At 35.0% G+C, this 21,111-nt stretch overlaps 1 protein-coding gene across 1 annotated transcript in view; it reads right to left on the minus strand.

Annotated features, from left to right (window-relative positions):
* Positions 1 to 21,111, minus strand: part of SCLT1 (sodium channel and clathrin linker 1) — a 211,044-nt gene that overhangs the window by 31,656 nt on the left and 158,277 nt on the right. Inside the window, exon 18 of the mRNA XM_025386661.1 lies at positions 15,892 to 16,088. Coding sequence (XP_025242446.1) covers positions 15,892 to 16,088 — 197 coding nt within the window. The remainder of the gene's footprint in view (positions 1 to 15,891; positions 16,089 to 21,111) is intronic.

A 21,111-nucleotide genomic window follows, 5' to 3' on the forward strand; every position in this document is an offset into this window, starting at 1 on the left:
TAGGAAGAGAGGAAGTCAAACTATCTCTCTTTATGGATGATATAATTCTAGACCTAGAAAACCCATTAGTCTCTGCCCACAAGCTCCTAGATCTGATGTCTTCAGCAAAGTTTCAGGATACAATATTAATGTACCAAAATCCATTGCATTTCTATACATCAGTGACATCTAAGCTGAGACCCAAATCAAGAACACAATCCCATTCACAAGAGCCACAAAATGAATAAAATAGGAATATAGCTAACCAGGGACGAGAAAGATCTCTATGAGAATAACAAAACACTGCTCAGAGAAATTGGGGATGATACAAATGAATGAAAAAGCATTCCATGCTATGGCTAGGAAGAATCAATATTGTTAAAATGGTCATATTGCCCAAAGCAATTTACAGATTCAACACTATTCCTATCAAACTACCAATGACATTTTTCACAGAATTAGAAAAAAAGCCTACTTAACTATTTAAAAATTCATATGGAACCAAAAAAGAGATTGAATAGCCAAGGCAATCCTAAACTAAAAGAACAAAGCTGGAGTCACCATGTTAACAAACTTAAAACTATACTACAAGGCCACAGCAACCAAAACAGCATGGTGCTGGTAAAAAATAAGACAAATAGACCAATGAAACAGAATAGACAGCCCAGAAATAAAGTCACACACCTACAACCATTTAATCTTTGACAAAGTAGACAAAAACAAGTAATAGGGAAAGAACTCCCTATTCAATAGATGGTGCTGACATAACTATTGTCATGCCAATAGTCATGGAAGACTGAAGGCGGACTCCTAATATCATATACAAAAATCTTCTTAAGGTTGATTATAAAATTAAATGTAAAATAAAACTACAAAAACCCAGAAAGATAACCTAGGGAATACCATCTGGACATAGGCCCTGGCAAAGATTTTATGGCGAAGACTCCAAGAGCAGTTGCAACAAAAATTAAAGTTGACATGTGGACCTAATTAAACTAAAGAGCTTCTGCACAGCAAAAGAAACTATCAACCGAGTAAATAGACAATCTACAGAATGGAGAGAATATTTGCAAACTATACATGCTATAAAAGTCTAATATCCAGAATCTACAAGATACTTAAACAAATTTACAAGAAAAAAACAAACAACCCCATTATAAAGTGGGCAAAGGATATGAACAGACACTTTCAAAAGAAGACATATATGTGGCCAACAAGCATGTGAAAAAATGCCCAACATCACTGATCATTATAGAAATGCAAATCAAAACCACAATGAGATACTATCTCACACACATCAGAATTGATATTATTAAAAAGTCAAAAAAATAACAGATGCTGGCAAGGTTGCAGAGAAAAGGGAATGCTTATCCACTGCTGGTGCAAATGGAAACTAGTTCAGCTACTGTGGAAAGCAGTTTGGAGATTTCTCAAAGAACTTAAAACAGAAGTATACCATTCAACCCAGCATTCCCATTATTAGGTATATGCCCCAAGGAATATAAATTATTGTTACCACAAAGATACATGCATGTGTAGATTCATTGTGGCACTATTCACAAGAGCAAAGTCACAAAATCAACCTAAATGCCCATCAATGGTAGACTGGATAAAAAAAATATGGTACACATACACCATGGAATACAATGCAGTCATAAAAAAGAATGAGATTATGTCCTTTGTAGCAACATGGATGGAGTTGGAGGCCATAGTCCTAAGTGAACTAACACAGGAACAGAAAAACAAATACTGCATGCTCTCACAAGTGGGAGCTAAATATTGAGTATACATGAACACAAAGAAGGAAACAGCAGACACCTACTTGAGGGTGGAGGGTGGGAGTAGGGAGAGGATCAGAAAACTATCAAGTACTATGTTTGTTGTCTGTGTAACAAAATAATAGGTATACCAAACCCTTGTGACATGCAAGTTCCCTATACAACAAACCTGCTCATGTATCCATGAACCTAAAATAATAGTTAACCAACCAACCAACCAATCCCTTGAAAATATACAACAGCAAATTGAACATTAAAAAAGATAATTTGTAAAATAACAGATCAGAAGAGACTGTGTGAATGTAGCACAATGAAAAAAGATGAAAAATAAAGAGGGTGAGAGACAAAGAAATGCACAATAAAAGTTTAAAATACCTTTGATCAGAATCTCAGGAGGACAGGAGACAGTGAATCATGCAAAGGCAATATTTATTTTGGTTTTAAAATCAACCTTATTCCTAATTGTGGGAAATAAGGTGCAGCCATTTTGAGTGTAGTTTGGTGAGATCTGACAAAAGCATACACTCATGTAACTACCACAGGAATTAAGATATAGAATAAGCCGAGTGCGGTGGCTCACGCCTATAATCCCAGCACTTTGGGAGGCTGAGGTGGGTGGATCACTTGAGGTCAGGAATTTGAGACCAGCCTGGCCAATACGATGAAACCTCATCTCTACTAAAAATACAAAAATTAGCTGGGCGTGGTGGCACATGCCTGTAGTCCCAGCTACTTGGGAGGCTGTGGCAAAAGAATAGCTTGAACCCATGAGGCGGAGGTTGCAGTGAACCGAGATCGTGCCACTGCACTCCAGCCTGGGCGACAGAGCGAGACTCCATCTCCCTAAAAAGGTCCCTCTTCCCTTTTGCAGTCACTGCCCCACCCATGAAATCCCAGTCCTATGCATCCAAAGTGTTTTATCATTATAAATTAGAATTGCTTTCTCTTCACACATATGGGATCATACAGTATGTAGTCTTCTATGTTTGGTTTCTTAATTTTCAATCTCGTTTTTGACATTCATCCATGTTGTTGTGTGTATCAGTGGTTTATTCCTTTTTATTTCTGAGAGTTTATCCATGCACCTGGTGATGTACATTTGGGTTCTCATTTTCAGCCATTATAAATAAAATATCTATAAATACTCGTGTACACGTTTTTTGTGTCAATATATTTTGGTTTTATTTTTGGAAAGAGTCTTGGTCTGCTGCCCAGGCTGGAGTGCAGTGGCATGATCAGGGTTCACAGCTGCAAATTCCCGGGCTCAGGTGATCCTCCCACCTCAGCCTCCCAAGTAGCTGAGGCTTTAGGCATGCACTGCCATGCCTGGTTAATTTTATTATTTTTTATTTTGTAGAGATGAGGTCTCACTATGTTGCTCAGGTTGGTCTCTGTGTGGATGTGTTTTCATTTCTCTTGGCTAACATCTGTGAGTAAAACTGCATGTTTGTATGATGAGTACACATTTAACTTTATAGTAAAATTGTCTATTATTACTGAGTTGAGAGATTAAAAAATCAAGTCCTTTGTCAGATACACTAATTGCAATTTTTTTCTCATGGTCTTTTTTCATTTTCTTAATGGTGGCTTTTGAAAAGCAGACGTTTTTTAAATTTTATTTATTTTTATTGTTTATTATTTATTTATATTTAAGACAGACTCTTGCTCTGTGGCTCAGGCTGGAGTGCAGTAGCACCATCTCGGCTCACCACTTCCCAGGCTCAAGCAATTCTCACTCTTCAGCTTCCTGAGTAGCTGGGATTACAGGGGTGTGCCACCATACCTGGCTAATTTTTCACAATTTTAGTAGAGAGGGGGGTTTCCTCTTGTTAGCCAGACTGGTTTTGAACTTGTAGCGTCAAGCTGATCTGCCCACCTTGACCTCTAAAAGTGTTGGGATTACAGGCATGAGCCACCGCACCTGGCCAGAAGTTTTTAATTTAATATAGTCCACTTTATCAAATTTTTTGTTATTTATTCTTGTGTCTTGGAAGAAATTTTTGCTTATCATAAGATTTTCTTTTAGATATTTTATTGTTTTCCTTTTTTATGCTTAGGTCTAGGATTCATTTCAGGTTATTTTTGTGTATGGTGTGATGTAATGGTGTGGCAGGTAAGCACTGAAACGAACCTCAATGATCCCTACCTTATGAGGTCCTTATGAAGTCTCACCTTTGGGGCTCTACCCAGGGACTCACTTCTAATTGACAGAATATGGTTAACGTGATGTGATGTCACTTTCAAGATTAGCTTACACAAAGATCTTGACCTTTGTTTTACTTTCTCTCTCTTAACTTCCTTCCCTTTCTCCCTCACTCGCTCCCCCTCTCTCCTCACTCTGAGGGAAGCAAGCTACAACATTTTAGACCCATGAAGAGACCAACAAGGCAAGGAACTGATGTCTCCTGCCAATGTCAGTGAAGACCTGAGGCCTGCCAACAGCTACAGAGTGAGCTTGGGAGCAGATCCTTTCCTGGTCAAGCTTTGAGATAATGCAGCTTTAGTCAACACATTGACTGCAACTTTATGAGAAACCCTGAGTCAGAGGCATTCTGATTCCAACATGTCTAGATTCCTAATCCTCAAAAACGGTGAGAAAACAAATGTTTGCTGTTTTAAGTCCCTAAATTTTGGAGCAATTTGTTATGCAGTAGCAGATAACTACACAAAGGGTTTTCATCAAGTTTGGAAAAAAATTGCCCATTAGTTCTTTTCTTTTTTTTTTTTTTGGAGCTGGAGTCTTACTCTGTCATCCAGGCTGGAGTGCAGTGGCATGATCTTGGCTCACTGCAACCTCTGTCTCCTGCCTCAGCCTCCCAAAGAGCTGAGATTACAGGCATGTGCCACCACTCCTGGATAATTTTTGTATTTTTAGTAGAGATGGGGTTTTACCATGTTGGCCAGGCTGGTCTTGAACTCCTGACCTCAGGTGATCCACCTGCCTCGGCCTCCCAAAGTGCTACGATTACAGGCATGAGCCACCGTGTCTGGCCCATTATTTCTTAAAACACTCCCACACTCCCATCCCTGCCCTCCTGGGACTATACTTGTATGTATTTTATACTGCTTGCTATCGTCCCTAAGGTTTCTGAGGCTCTCTGTGCATAATTTTTCTTTGGTCTTTTTTTCTCACTATGTTTCATTTTTGGATGGTTTCTTTTGCTCTCTTCAAGTTCTCTGATCTCTTCTTGTGCAGTGTATGATCTGCTGTTAATCCCATTTTGTGAGTTTTTAAATTCTCTAATATTTTTCATCCACAGGTTTCCATTGTTTCCTTTTCTGCATCTTCCATTTCTCTCCTTATCATCTTCATGTGTTCCTTTAAATCACTAAGAATATTTACAACGGCTGGTTTAAAGTTCTCATCTTTTAATACTTTTAATTAATTAATAAAAATAAAAAAATTAATAATTGTATCCCCTCTCATTTCTGGGTGTGTTTCTATTTTTTTTTTTTTGAGACAGAGTCTTGCTCTGTTCACCCAGACTGGAATGCAGTGGCGAGATCTCAGCTCACTGCAAGCTCTGCCTCCCGAGTTGACACCATTCTCCTGCCTCAGCCTCACAACTACCTGGGACTACAGGCGCCCACCACCGTGCCCGGCTAATTTTTTGTATTTTTAGTAGAGACAGGGTTTCACCGTGGTCTCGATCTCCTGACCTCGTGATCCACCCGCCTCAGCCTCCCAAAATGCTGGGATCACAGGTGTGAGCCACCGCGCCTGGCCATTTCTGGGTGTGTTTAGATGCGCTAGTTTTTGTTTTTCTTTTTTTCTGGTTCTGGGTACCATTTTCCTGCTTTTGTTTATCTAGTAATAAAAGTGTTGGATTTTTTCTGGCAGGTAGTTAAGTTACTTGAGGACCACCTTGTTCCTTTTGAAGCTTGTTTTTAGCTTTATCAAGACAGATTTTCAATTCTTTTTACTCTAGGCTAGTTTAATTTTAACAATAGGATAAAGTGATCCTGAAATCTTTATTGTACACCCTGGGTGTTCAACAAGGATGTTCCACTCTGGTCAACTGGAACTCTCATGTCTCTTATCATTGCGTAAACTCTTGATGTTTTGTCAGTTCACAGCTCCCAAAGATGTTATCTTTAATGTTCTAGAAGAAAATACCTGTCAACTTGGAATTCCATACCCAGCAAAAGTATCTTTCAAGAATAAACAAAAAGTAAATATATTTTATGAGCAGCAGTTGAGAATTCATCACCAATAGATCTTTACCAAAGGAACTTCTGAAAGACATAATTCAGACATAAGGAAAGTAGTCCCAGATGGAATGTATGAGAACAGTATTGTTCATATATATTTATTACTTTGTTCTACATTGCTTCTAGTATCTCATACATTCAGTAATATACAATAAATATATTACTGTTCATATATATTATTTTGTTTTACATTTATTATTGTTCATATATAGTTCATTACAGTAATATATTTTTTACTAAATAGTAATTAACCTGTCAACAATAATATATAAGCTGGGTAAGAGAAATTAATGGTGCTAATATGTTTCAAGGTTCTTGAGTTTTCTGGGAGGAGAATAAAAGCTTTGATTAACTTCAGACTTCCTAAGTATATGTGGTATAACAGGTAGGGTAGTCACCAAAATAATATAAGTAATTAATTTCCAAATATTGGGGAAAAAAGTAGAATGATTAAAAAAATACCAAATGAATTAAAAAGATGAGAAAGAAAAAAAGGAATAAAGCAAAGATGTCAGAAATAGAAAGTACTAAATAATACAATAAAAACAAATCCCAGTATATTTTGAATTACACTAAGTATCAATGAATGAAATGGCCTGAAACTGAGCTATCTACTGTTTCTAAATCTATGAAACATAGAAACAATTAAGAAAAAAATAACTAAAATGACTGGATATGTTTAAGAACTTTAGAATTTATATGAAAATGTACTTATACATAACATGTAGATTAAAAAAGATAATAAATATTATTAAATAATTTGAGGCCAGGTGCAGTGGCTTACTCCTATAATCTCAGCATTTTGGGAGGCCAAGGCAGGAGGATCAGTTGCTTGAGTCCAGGAGTTCAAGACCAGACTGGGCAACATAATGAAACCCTGTCTCTACAAAAAACACAAAAATTAGCCATTTGTGGTGGTGGGCATCTGTGGTCCTAGCTACTTGGGAGGTTGAGGCAGGAAAATTGCTTGAACCTGGGAGGCGGAGGTTGCAGTGAGCTGAGATTGTGCCACTGCATTTCAGCCTGTGTGAAAGAGTGAGACCCTGTCTCAGGAAAAAAAAAAAAAAGGAAAATAATTTGAACTAAATAATAGCACGCCATATATCAAAATGTATACTAAAGTTATGTCAAGACATAGGGAAAAATTTACAACATTGAAGAATGCATGCATTCGGAAAAAAGAGAAGGTGAAAATTTGAGTCATGCTTCTATTTCAAGAAGTCAGAAAAAAGAACAGCAACATGAAAGAAAGGAGAGGGTTAACAAAGAGCAGAAAGTAATAAAATTAGGTAATAAACACAAAATAGAAAAGATTAAAAATCAAAGGTTATTTATAAAGAGTAAAACAATTGAGAAACTCTGCTAAGAGTGATAAAGAAAAAAGAGACAAGGTATAATAATATCAGGAATGCAAAAGGAGGTATTACAGATGCTGCAGACATTAAATGGACAATAATATGGAAAACATATCCAAAAATATTAAAAATTTAGAAGAAATGGATGTATTTCTATAAAAATATAATGTACCAAAACTATGTCAATGAAGAAATATAAAATCTGAAGAATTATATCACTGTTAAATACATTTTGATTGAATCAACAATAAAAAAATACTCCTACAAAAACCCAACAGCAACAACAACAAAATTCCAGGCCAAGAGATTTCATTGGAGAATTCTATCAAATATTCAAGGAATAAACACTTTCAAAACTCCATAAAATATACAAGATTACAAAAAAAGAAGGGCTACTCTTCAATTTGTTTTTGAGGCTAACATAACTTTGATGTAACTTGAGAGTTCAAGAAAGGATTTCAGGTCAATCTCTCTCATGAACATAGACAAACATATATTAAATAAAACTCTAACAAACCAAATCCAGAAATAGATATATAAGGAAAATGCATTACAATCATGTTGGTTTTGTCACAGGAATGAAAATTTGGTACGTTAGCAAAATCAATCCATAAAATTTATCCCATTAACAGATTACATAGAACAAATTCAAATAATCACCCCAAACAATGCAGCAAAAGCTTTTATAAAATTTAATATTTGTAGGCCTAGCATTCTGGCTCCCAGCACTTTGGGAGGCCGAGGCAGGTGGATCACCTGTGGTCAGGAGTTTGAGACCAGCCTGACTAACGTGGTGAAACCCCGCCTCTACTAAAAATACAAAAACTAGCTAGGCATGCTGGTGCATGGCTGTAATCCCAGCTACTTGGGAGGCCAAGGCAGGAGAATTACTTGAACCTGGGAGGCAGAGGTTGCAGTGAGCTGAGATCGTGCCACTGCACTCCAGCCTGGGCAACAAGAGCAAAACTCTTGTCTCGGAAAAAAAAATTAATATTTGTGATAAAAGCTCTTAGTAAAGTAATAACAAAAGGAAACTCCCTGAATGTGATAGAGGTTATCACCAAACACAGAAAATATATGAAATGATGCAAATTGAAAGCTTTCCTTTTAAGATTGGGAACAAGAATAAGAATCCTGACTATCCCTACTCTGTGTATTGCACTGGAAGTCTTAGCTAGTGCAATAATCAAGAAAGAGAAACAAAACGTATAGTTATTTGAAGAGATAAAACTGTTATATTGATAGACGATATGGTCAAAATCCAAAAGATTCTACAGCTTTTGTCCTAAGTAAGGTCACTGGGTAAAGAAAGTATCGTCAGCAACAAAAAGCTTTCACATTTCTGTGTATAAGCAACAATGAGAAAATGAAATTAAAACAAATTTGACAAAGGTGTAAGATTTCTACAAGGAAATTAACTTTACTGAGACATTTTAGAAGACCTAAACAAATGGAGAGATACGTCACGTACATAGACTGAAAGACAATATTATAAAAATTTTAATTATGTTGCTTGTTCTAAATTTATTTATAAAGTTGATAGAATTCAAATTAAAATTCCATCAAATTTATTTAAGGAACTTGACATACAACTCTAATATGAATACAGAAATGCCCAGAACCAAGAATAGGTAAGATATTTTTACAAAAAAGAACAAGGTAAGAGAAATGACCGTAATTAGGTATCAGGTTGCTTTTCAAATCTTGTAGTTGTTTTCAAAAGTGTCTTGCAAAGGTAATAAATAAGACAGTGTGGTATTGACACAAGGATAAGCAAACAAACCAACAGAACATAAAAGAGATGTCAGAAACAGATTCACATATATATGAACACAAATTATGACAAAAGGGGCGGTGCAAAGTATAATAGCAAGGAAAGGAGAGTCTTGTCATTAAATGTTTCAGGATTGAATGACTATAACATGGGAAAAACAGAAGTTGACTTTCACCTATCCTGTGTTGTTGTCTTTGTCTATTCATGGTGTTATAACAAAATACCATAAACTGGATGGTTAAAAAAAGAAATCTATTTCTCATTGTTTTAGAGGTTGAGGAGTTCAAGATCAAGGAAGTTACATGCAAAGATGAATTGAGAGGACAATATAAGCAAATATTTACACAAGTAAAATATGCAGATTTGGTCTTAAGTTGGTTATAAAATATGTCCAGAAATTCTTGGAGATTCATGTCTTCAGAAGGTAGGCCCTAAAACCCCTTACTGTTAATATGGTCTGGATTTAGCAACTCACTTCTAATGAATAGAAAAATGTGACTTAGGAGACTAGGTCACAAAAAGTATTACGCCTTCTTGATTTCTCTTGAATTATTTGCTCTGACGGAAGACAGCCGCCAAGTCATGAGGATACCAAACTTCTCTGTGGAAAGGTCACATGGCTAGGAAGTGAGGTGTCTGGCCATAAACAGGAACTTAGGCCTTCCATCTACAGAGGTGTAAGTAATCTTGGAAGCAGATCCTCCACTCCCATTAAGTCTTCAGAGGACATTTTGATTGATACTTCATGAAAGACCTTGTGACAGATTTACCCAGATAAGCTACTTCCAATTACTTCATGAGTAAATTTTTGACTCATTAAATTATAAAATAATAAATGTTTTTCTTAAGAACTAAATGTTGGGGGTAATTTGTTACATAGAAATAGGTAACTAATGCAGTTCTAGAGTCATGGAAGTGGGAATGAAAAGATAGAAGGCATTTCAAAAGAAGAATCAATAGGACTTGGTTACTGAAAGAAGATAAATACAAAGAATGAATCAAAGATGGCTATAAGGTTTTATATTCAGGAATTAGGGGAATAGTGGTATCAATGAAGAAAGATTGTTAAAGAAGAAATCAATTTGGAAAATGTAATATAAATGGAGTTTTGAAATGTAGAAATTAAGATAATAACAAGACATATGGTAAACGATCTACTGACAGTTACAACATGAGGGCAAATACCAGGTAAGATGTAGAGCTGCAGGAGGGTGCAGTGAAGAATTCAACAGATAATTAATAGCATAAGAATGAATATCTTTAAAAAAAAAGAATTTGATAAGATCAGAAGGGCTTGTTTCTTTGAAGCTTGTACCTGAGTACATAAAAATAGAAAGTAAAAGAAAAATTATTCAAACATCTGGATAAAATAAGCTTGGTAATAAAATGTAGGGAAGAAGAGGAAACGAGAAAGAGAAACTATTTTCACTTTAAATACAGGCATAGGCATCTAAAAGCCAATAAGGGAAGGCAGGACTGAGTGGTGGGGAGAGAGAGAGAGAGAGAAACAGAAACCAGGCAGCAGATTTTTGGGGGGTCAGAAATTTTTTTTCTCAAATGGGTAAAATTGAGAACTTCAGAAAAAAGAGATTGGTAATTCAGCAATAAAGCTATAATAAAATTACTGAGCAGTGAAGGTTACATCAGAATAATCTCTGTGGGAATAGTAATTCCACAATATGACTAAAAAGGAACTGCCTTTTGTGATCTTTCTTAGATTTCAGCATTCAACGATCTTTTATTGTCAAGATTTATTGCCTCTTAAAAGCCAACAAATGCAGATATATTTCATCATATAAACATTCGCTATCACAGATTTTATTTTATTTTAATTTTATTTTTGAGAGGGAGTCTCGCTCTGTCGCCCAGGCTAGAGCGCAGTAGCGCCATCTCAGCTCACTGCAAGCTCCGCCTCCCGGGTTCACGCCATTCTCCCGCCTCTGCCTCCCCAGTAGCTGGGACTACAGGCGCCCGCCACCACACTCAGCTAATTTTTTGTATTTTTAGTAGGGACAGGTTTCACTGTATTAGCCAGGATGGTCGATCTCCTGACATCGTGATCAGCCCGCCTTGGCCTCCCAAAGTGCTGGGATTACAGGCATGAGCCACTGCACCTGGCCTACAGAATTTTAATCAGAAATCATTAAAAATTCCATTTATGATTAATTTTTGATTACAAATTTATGTTCCAGTAAATATATTCTTACAAAATTGTGATTCACTGCTGAGCTTTGAATCTTTTCTTCTGTAGTTTATTTCTTACCTTCAACTCTCAAGCCAGATAATTATGCTTATTCATAAAATCTATTATATTTCTATCCTTTTTTTTTAAACAATTATAGCCCATCTGGTTCATGCTTTCTCTTGAATTATTTGCTCTGAGGGAAGACAGCTGCCAAGTCATGAGGATACCAAACTTCTCTGTGGAAAGGACACAGGGCTTTCATGTCACTGATACATTTGTTGTCCATCTTCCTCTAAATTGATTCAAGTCCTTTTCTTTCTCATCTCTACTTTAATCTTTAGCATTTGCCATATGCCGGAACACCGACCCTTTGTGCCCATGCCAGATCTCTGCCTCAGTTTACGCTTTTGAGGAGAAATAATTCATGACAATAGATTTGTCTGTAATTAAAAACAAAACTGAAAATTTCCTTTCTAGAGTACCTGCATTATAGGTTTTTAAAAAAGTATAAACCACAGAACATTTAAAATAAGATTTGGTAATAAAAATTGAATTTATAAGATATTCATGGCATGAATTAAAGTATTTATTGGTTAAATATATTTAACCTTATATGTTAAAATATACATGTATAAAACTTAAGTTAAAATCTAAAATATCTATAATTTTTGAGGTCATTCTTTGATTTTTCTAAAAAAACAATTTCCTACCCAATATAGGGAACTACCTCAACACAATAAAGGGTATTTATGAAAAATCCACAGCTAGCATCATACTTAATGGTGAAAAATTGAAATTATTTCCTCTGAAGGTCAAGAACATGACAAGGAATGCCCATTTTTGCCACTTCTATTCCATATGGTACTGAAAGTCCTACCCAGAGAAATTAGGCAAGACAAAAGAAAGGCATCAAATTGGAAAGGAAGAAGTTAAATTGCCCCTGTTTACAGATGAAACGATCTTACATATACAAAACCCTGAAGACCTCATCAAAAAACTGCTAGAATAAACAAATGCAGTAAAATTGCAGGTTACAAAATCAACACACAAAGTATCAGTGGCATTTTTATACACTAACAGCAATCTATTTGAAAAAGAAATCAAGAAAACAATTCCATTTACAACAGCTACTAAAACAATAAAATACCTACGAATAAATTCAACCAAGAAGGGAAAAATCTCCATATTGAAAACTACCAAAATTTGATCAAAGAAATTTAAGAAGGCACAAATAATTGGAAAGATATCTTGTATTCATGAACTGAAGAAATTAATATTGTCAAAATGTTGATACTATTCAAAGTGATCTACAGATTCAATGCAATGCCTATCAAAATTCCAATGACATTTTTCACAGAAATGGAAAAGATGATCCTAAAATTTGTATGAAACCACAAATGACCCCAGTCAGACCAATCTTGAGAAAGAAAAACAAAGTTGGAGGCTTCACACTAGGTCTATTATGGCACAAAAGACCAAATGCCATTTGTTAACATACAGTGAATAAAGGAAAGGTAGAAGAAACACTTGATTTTTCCTTTATTCATATTTTTTCTTTTAGAATGAGTTGATTCTACAGCATCTTCCAAAGGTGACCAAAGACTTTTTTTCTTTACTTAAAACCATTTTGAAGTCATGAATTTAAAAAATGTTTGATATGTTTCAATTTATTGCATATATTCTTTTTGATATGCAGATAGTCCCCACATGGGCCGGGGGAGCTACCTTAAGTTGGTCCATGGGCCATTTTGATGTGACCCCAGCAATCTTGATACCTTCTCTTTGCTTTTTGTGATGAAAAAGTATCTTCTAGGCTTATCTTGTACTGTCCTGTCCCAAATCTGTAATCAATAATTTTTCCAAAGAGTCCTAGTCTCTTTTAGGAGACCTTTTAGTTTCTTTTTTTTTCTTTTGAGACAGAGTCTTGCTTTGTTACCCAGGCTGGAGTACGGTGGCGCGATCTAGGCTCGCTGCGAGCTCCGCCTCCCGGGTTCACGCCATTCTCCTGCCTCAGCCTCCCCAGTAGCTGGGACTACAGGCACCCGCTACCATGCCTGGCCAATTTTTCGTATTTTTAGTAGAGACAGGGTTTCACCATGTTAGCCAGGATGGTCTCGATCTCCTGACCTCGTGATCCGCCCACCTTGGCCTCCCAAAGTGCTGGGATTACAGGCGTGAGCCACTGTGCCCAGCCTTTAGTTTCTTTTAAGACCTTTTAAGAATACTGGTCTTGTTTTCACTGTTTACTGAAAAGACTGAACTAGGGAATACACGTTTTTAAAGAGTAAAATACATCTTGAGTTCATAAACTCATATTTTCAATTCCAATTTAGAACTACAAGTTTATTCAATTTCTTTTGAGTTTCTTCTCTTTTATGATGAAAAATTTGGTTCTTAAAGACTTTTATAATAACTCAGCTGCCTTATCCTATAATTATAAGTTTCAGAACACCACCATGAATATTATTTCTAACAATATGACTACTAAAAACAGTTTATGATTTCTTGCATTTCCTTTAATCCTTAGGCTTTATCCCACACAGTTTAATTACTATGTTTAATATCACTTGAAATAATTCATCTATGTAGTTAAGCCATCAACTTCCTATATAATTAAGTTAATTTGTTTAATTTTACTTTTGATTTTTAGGTATTGCTTTTCAAATTTTGATTTAATTTGAAAAATAATTATATAAACATTTATATAGTTCCAAAATTAAGCTTATAAATCTACAAAACAAGGTTCATTCAAAGAAGTCTATCCTTCATTCTGTCCCCCTCTCTCCTCTCAGAGATTACTTTTGAATTATTTTTTGGCTCACCTCTTCATTTTTAAAAACACAAATGTGTGTATGTGTGTGTATGAGTGTGTGTGTACATATGTTGTTTATATACACATATGTGCACACACCCACACACAGGCACACACACTCCTCACTCTTAATGAGTAGAATACTATACCTACTGTTACGTTACCTTTTTTTAACCTTAATATACTTCAGATATTGCTCCATGTGCTAGGATTCTAACTGGGATTACACTGAATCTATAGGTATATTGGTGGGGGAGAATGAACATAATTATAATATTTAGCATTCTAATTAATAAACATGGTCTCTGCCTTTATTTAGACTTTAATTACTCTTAATATTATATATAGTTTTCAAACAAAAGTCTTACATATCGTTTGTTAGATTTGTTGCTAGGTATTTGATGTTTTTGATGTAATTATAAATTACTTTTAAAGTTTTATTTTTGAAATGTTTGGTACTGGTATGTAGATTACAAATGGTTTTTCTATATTCACTTAATAGTTTTGTCTATCAGTTATTTTGGACTTTTTACATATTTAACCATGTTGTCTTCCTTTCCATTTTGTCAACCTTTTATTTCTTTTTCTTGCCTTAGTGCACTGATTAGGACTCCAGTACAAAGATCAATAGAAATGGTAACAGTGAACTTCTCTGACATCTTCTCAGTCTTCAAAATAATGTTATTGACATTATTTTTTGCCACTGAGAACAATGTTTGCTATAGAATAGATGGCTTTAGAAAATTACGGAAATTTTATTCCTAGTTTTTTTAAGGAATGTTTTTTAAAAAATCAATAAATATCACCCATTATTGCTTATTCATTTTCTGAATTTTTATTTTTACTATTTTGTCTTTATTTCTATTTCTCTGGATACGCTTTCTCAGTCTCTCTCAGTGGAATAATTTCCCTAAACTTTACATTTTGAAACTCAGTCCTCACAGTTTCCATCTCTCTATCCTCTTTTTCAACATGTTCTCATTCCATGACTTTAAAAATCATGTGTATGTTAGTCATTCATAAGTTTATAGCTCTTATTGTAATCTCTCCCCTGAATATCAACTTATATACATAATTGACTAGTTGATATCTTGACTTAAATATCTTTTGGGCAGCTCATACTTAACAGCCCAAAGCAAACTTCCTGTGATTATCACCAACCCTTTATAACCGAGTTTAAGCCACCACTATTTTATACGCAGACTATCATAGTACTAGTTTCTTTCTTCCTTCTCTTACCCTTGCCTCTTTACAGTCTATTCTTTTTTTTAAGACTTTATTTTTTAGAGTAGTTTTAGGTTTACTATAGTAAATCATACAGTGATACAGATCATACAGTGATCACAATCATCTGTTGAACATTTAAGTCTGATCACATCACTTTGCTCGAACCTCTCTGATCTCATTCCCATGTTGAAGCTCTTGAGCTTCCCATCTCATTCAGCACAAAAATCTCAAGTTTTTTCTGAGGAAGGGTCAGATAACTTTTTCTCAAGGGCCAGAGAACAAATTATTTCAGGTTTTGCAGGCGAAACAGATTTTGTTGCAACTATCTAAACTAATATATCCAACAAAAACTACTACATTTTATGAAACATGCATGAAATTTGTAAAAAATCTAATATTTGCTTTGGTTTATGACATAATATTTTTACAGTAGTTTCATAAATATTTACTGAATAAAAAGATAAGGTTCAGAATTATACATTTTTTTAAAAAAGTATGGCAAGGACATTAAATTACAGGTTAAAGAATTTCTTCTGTAAAACATGTCAAACAACTAACAGTAGACTTACTTTAGATTATTGATTCTAATTTCAGCACTTTCAGTAAGTTTCTTCGTTTCTTCTTTCCACCTATTGGCTGCCTTCTGTTGAGTCTCTAGGAGATGCCTCAGTTCAACAATGGAATTTCTATTACTGTCTTCCATCTCTCTCAATTGAACTTCAAACCCACGTTCCTTTACTGAAAATTCATGTTCCATTGTACTGATCTAAAAAACAAAATGAAAACATATTTTCTTTTCTTATAAGTGCTATACTGCTCAATGATATATACAAAAGGAATCACTCATTGTATTGTCAGAGGGACAGAAATGTTTGGATGAGAAAACTATGTAAGAAATCAAGTTTGGTCAGATGCGGTGGCTCACGCCTGTAATCCCAGCACTTTGGGAGGCCAAGGCGGGCAGATCACGAGGTCAGGAGTTTTGAGACCAGCCTGAACAACATAGTGAAACCCCTTCTCTACTAAAAATACAAAAATTAGACAGGTGTGGAGTGTGTGCCTGTAATCCCAGCTACTCAGGAGGCTGAAGCAGGTGAATCGCTTGAACCCGGGAGGTGCGGGTTGCAGTGAGCTGAGATCGCACCACTGCACTCCAGCTTCCTGGGTGACAGAGTGAGACTCTGTCTTAAAAAAAAAAAAAAAATCAAGTTTACAATTGGTCTTCATCATAAATGAAAACTTACAATGTTATGTCAGTAAAACTAGAATTATGATTAACTATGTTTTTTGCAACACTTTCCCTAACACCTTAACATGCCAGTAAAAGAAAAGTCTACTATCTATTACAACGTAACACTTCTCTCTTTATTTACTCTGATTTTTGTTGCCAGAATCCAAGGAAAGTGTTGATGCTGTTGGTATCTGAGTTAGGTATTTACTCAAACCACTTTTGATTTACATACTAAACTTGAAATTCTTTCAAAGGGCTTTGTAAAGTCAAAGATAATTATATACAGGAATTTCTTTACCACTTCAGCTGTAGTATTAGTGAATGATTAATGAACGAATTATTTTTCAGGAGAAAGAGACAATATAAATAATGATTTTGAAAATCTCTTACGAAACTGTCTTCAGTACACTTCTAAGAATTTATGTCATTATAGTAAAAGCACTTTAATTGCAGAATGAACTTATAAGTAAATGCTCTTTGGATACCCTAGAAGCTTTCTCTACTGGGGTTCAGGGAGAGAATTAAGCCCTAATGCTTTAAGGCATTCAATGTATATAATGACTTGCCTTCTTTCATATGTGTCTAGAATATAACTACCTAAGTACCATGTTTGGGGAAATTGAGAAAAAAGTTACTGAAACATTTTTCTACATTTTGTGGTTCAGATGAAAAACACTTGTGGAAAAAGGCAGCAAGGTGATCTGACTTCCTTATTGTACTCTCAGGCCATCTATATTTTGCTATACTAAAGAAGTATTATAAAGAACAACTATCTTGTGATACTTTAATTGCTTTAAAAATGGCCACAGCTGGCTAGACTTCTAGTAATTCATTAAACACGGTTACTCTCAAACTCAAAAAAGAACGAGACTCAACTTTACCGTGTCAAAAAACACAAAACAAGGCCCAACAACAACAAAATTCTTGGCTCACTGAAGCAAACTGCAAACATCCTGTCCTTGCCACCCATGCTAAATGCAACATGCTTCCTAAAACTCTACAGTTTGCTTTCTCAAATAGTACACATGCAGAAATTTAAGACTTTATAAATCCAGACACTGGAAAAACAATATTGGATGTGTTAGTTTTGGGTTGTATTACTGCTGTGCAAACCTACTGAGGCCCCTTGACCCCTGCTGCTATCTTAATAATGTTTGAATTATTAGATTCTGCAAATTTAGATTGCCTGCCCTTTCTCCTTCCCTGCCTTAATCTTCACCTCCTCTGGAGAAATCATGTTAGTCTAACATCTCAGGTGGAAAACAAAAAGTACAGCGCTTATGAGTGTCTGTCTCTCTCTCTCACGAACACGTGTTAAAAACTGATCTATGGGCCAGGCACGGTGGCTCATGTCTATAATCCCAGCACTTTGGGAAGCTGAGGCAGGCAGATCACTGGAGGTCAGGAGTTCGAAACCAGCCTGGCTAACAGGGTGAATGAAACTCCATTTCTACTAAAAATACAAAAATTAGCCAGGTGAGGTGGCAGGTGCCTGTAATCCTAGCTACTCAGGAGGGTGAGGTAGAAGAATAGCTTGAACCTGGGAGGCGATGGTTGCAGTGAGCCAAGATCGGGCCATCGCACTCTAGACTGGGTGACAGAGCTTCTCAAACAAACAACAACAACAACAAAAACAAAAAACCATATACGCACACAAAACTGATCTATGCATCTGTACAGTTTTATAATTTGGCTGCCTAGTTAACTCCCACTCTCACTTGGAAAATCTGTTTATCATTTCACAAGCTTTGCTTTAAGATCCTTCATGATAACCTGTTCCCTGCTTACTTTTACAAGCTTGTGTTGTGCCACACTATTCCCTTCCCTTTCTTTTATTTCCACTATAATGCCTTTTTATTCTTTGGTTCTTTTCACATGCTGTTTCTTTTGCCTGAAATAATCTCTTTCTGCTTACCTATTTCAACTTTTGGAACTCATTGAGTTTATAATTATATATTTAAAGTTTGCCCACCTACATGCAAATTAAAAGCTTTTAAGGATGGGTACCATATCTGTTTAGTTTACTATTGCATATTTAGCACCTGGAACATAGTACGGTTGTCAAAACATATTTGCAGATTGAATGGCGGCTTTTTGGTGTCAAAATTCAGTCTTTAACAAGCCCCATAGCCTGTAGTAGATACAATTCGAATTGCTAAGTAAATTGGACAGGTCTGTGGTAATGCTGACAGGCTAAGGGCCCCAACAACTATCTCCTATTACAAAAATTCTACTAATGATAAAATACAGAAAGTTGGATGGGAAAAAGGGTTTTATGGTCTCTCTTCTTTCTTCCTTCTTCCTTCCTTTGCAGAGAAATATCCACACAAGTAGATTACTGAATTGCTGGAAACGACTCTATTTCTTAATTTTAGATGGTTATGAGGGGGGAATTTAGACCATAAAGAAATGGAGAGCCTTGGCAAAAGGAGTAGTTAGAAAAGGTGAAAGCTAGGGCTGAAATCAATGCAGTGGCATTAAGATCAAATGAAAACTTCAGATGATAAATTGTTAAGGTTCGTGGCCTACTGACCTCCCAATTTCTCACTGTCTTTATCTTTTTGGCTTCTTTCAGTTGATCTACTGAAGATCATATTCTTTTGCAATGGGGAGAAAAACAGCAAGGTGTAGGTGCACCAGGTTCCTATTTTGTCAAAGAAAGAATCAGTTACAAAGCAATTTATCTGAGAGCCTTCCTCCTCCCTAAAATAGAATTATAGCTAGTTAGTTAAGAGGTTCGGCTCTTTATCAATGGCTATTCTCTTAAGCTAGACACAGATTTGGTGAGATATGTGGGGTAGATAAACTTTCTATCACTCTTTTGTTCTCCATACCATCAGTTACTATCCTGAAATGTTAAAGAAAGATCGAGTGGTGTCCTAGATAGGAAAAATTCATTGATTCCATCCCCACTCATTATAAAAAAAAGAAAACAATATATATTGTAAAATTATGGAAAATAACAAAGCATTGAAGTGAAATGTTAAAGACAGATCAAGTGGAGTACTAGATAGGGAAAATTCATTGATTGCATCCCCACCCATGATTAAAAAAAGAAAACAAAACAAATATATATTATAAAACTATGGAAGATATAAAGCATTAAAAAGACAAATATAAGGTGCCTCTATTCCCAAAACTCAGACAATCACTTCTAAATTTTACATAATTGTTTTTATATATGAATTCTAAAATTGTTATTACAGTATGTAAAGGATTACTACCTGTATATGTGTGTGTGTGTGTGTGTGTATATATATATATTTTAATCATAGGGTGTATCAATATAAATGCATGATAAATTATTTGGAAATATAGTTTTTAATGACAATACAGTACCTTATTAAAAACATATACACTATATATCAAAAATATATATGTGTATACACACAGGTAGTAATCCTTTATACACTAAAGTAACAATTTTAAAATTCATAAATAGAAGCAATTATGTAGAAGTTAGAAGTATTATCTGAGTTTTGGGAGTAGAGGGACTTTATATTTGTCTTTTTAATGTTCTGTATTTTCCATATTTTACTATCTATAGATGTAACATAATTATTCACTTCTAGATATTTAGGTTGTTTCTAATTTAGTATAAATAATGCTGCAATGAACTTGTGAAATATTTTAATTATTTTCTTATGACTGAATTTTAGACTCTAAAGTAAATATGTACCATTTAATACTTTTAGCTGCATGTTCACTCAGAGATACTTAGCAATTAATTAATGGTGAGTTTAAACTGCTTATTGCCTACTGGTTTTTTTTCTTGGTTTGTAGATTCTGTTAACCTCTCACATGATTTTTTATTCGGTTACAAATATTTTTATCTTGTATTTTTAAAAGCTCCTGAGGTATGGTCTTAGAGCTTTCTGTCACATTTGTTAAAACTATCTACCTCCCAGTGATTTCTTTTTGGAACATTTAAAAATGGTTTTAAATATTTAACAACATATTTAAATTTATCAATATTTTCATTTGCAATTTCTTCCCTTTTTTTGCTTAGAAAGTTCTCTTTCAGTTAAATATTCATCTACATTTCCTGCTAATGTTTTATGGAATCATTAACATATTAACATAATGCATATGAAATTTATCATATACAGTTTATAATGAGATGAAGATACATTCTTTTCACCAAAGTACACTTTTTAAAAATCATAATGTTTTAGTATGAAAACTTTTGAGCATACACAAAATAGAATGTTACACTTCCTGTATGCCCATCACCCAGCTTCCATAATTGTCCAACTATCAAACTCATAGGCAGTCTGGTTTCATGTATACTCTTGCTATTCTTGCCTACTTTCCTCTGCGAAGATTTATCTGTTTCTTTCTTCTAATGAACTGTGTACGTCTTAAAAGATCAGCTCAGTTTTTACACATATACTGACATACCGAAGTCATCAAATAGATTTAGATACCCCAGGAGGTTCCCTCATGTGTCCTTCTAATCAGTACTCATCCATTTAAAAGGTAGCTATTCTGATAGTATCCTCATAGATAATTATGCTTATTCTTCACTACCATATAGTGAAATAAAATATAAGCTTTT

Source organism: Theropithecus gelada, chromosome 5, assembly GCF_003255815.1.
Source record: "Theropithecus gelada isolate Dixy chromosome 5, Tgel_1.0, whole genome shotgun sequence".
NCBI lineage: Eukaryota > Metazoa > Chordata > Mammalia > Primates > Cercopithecidae > Theropithecus > Theropithecus gelada.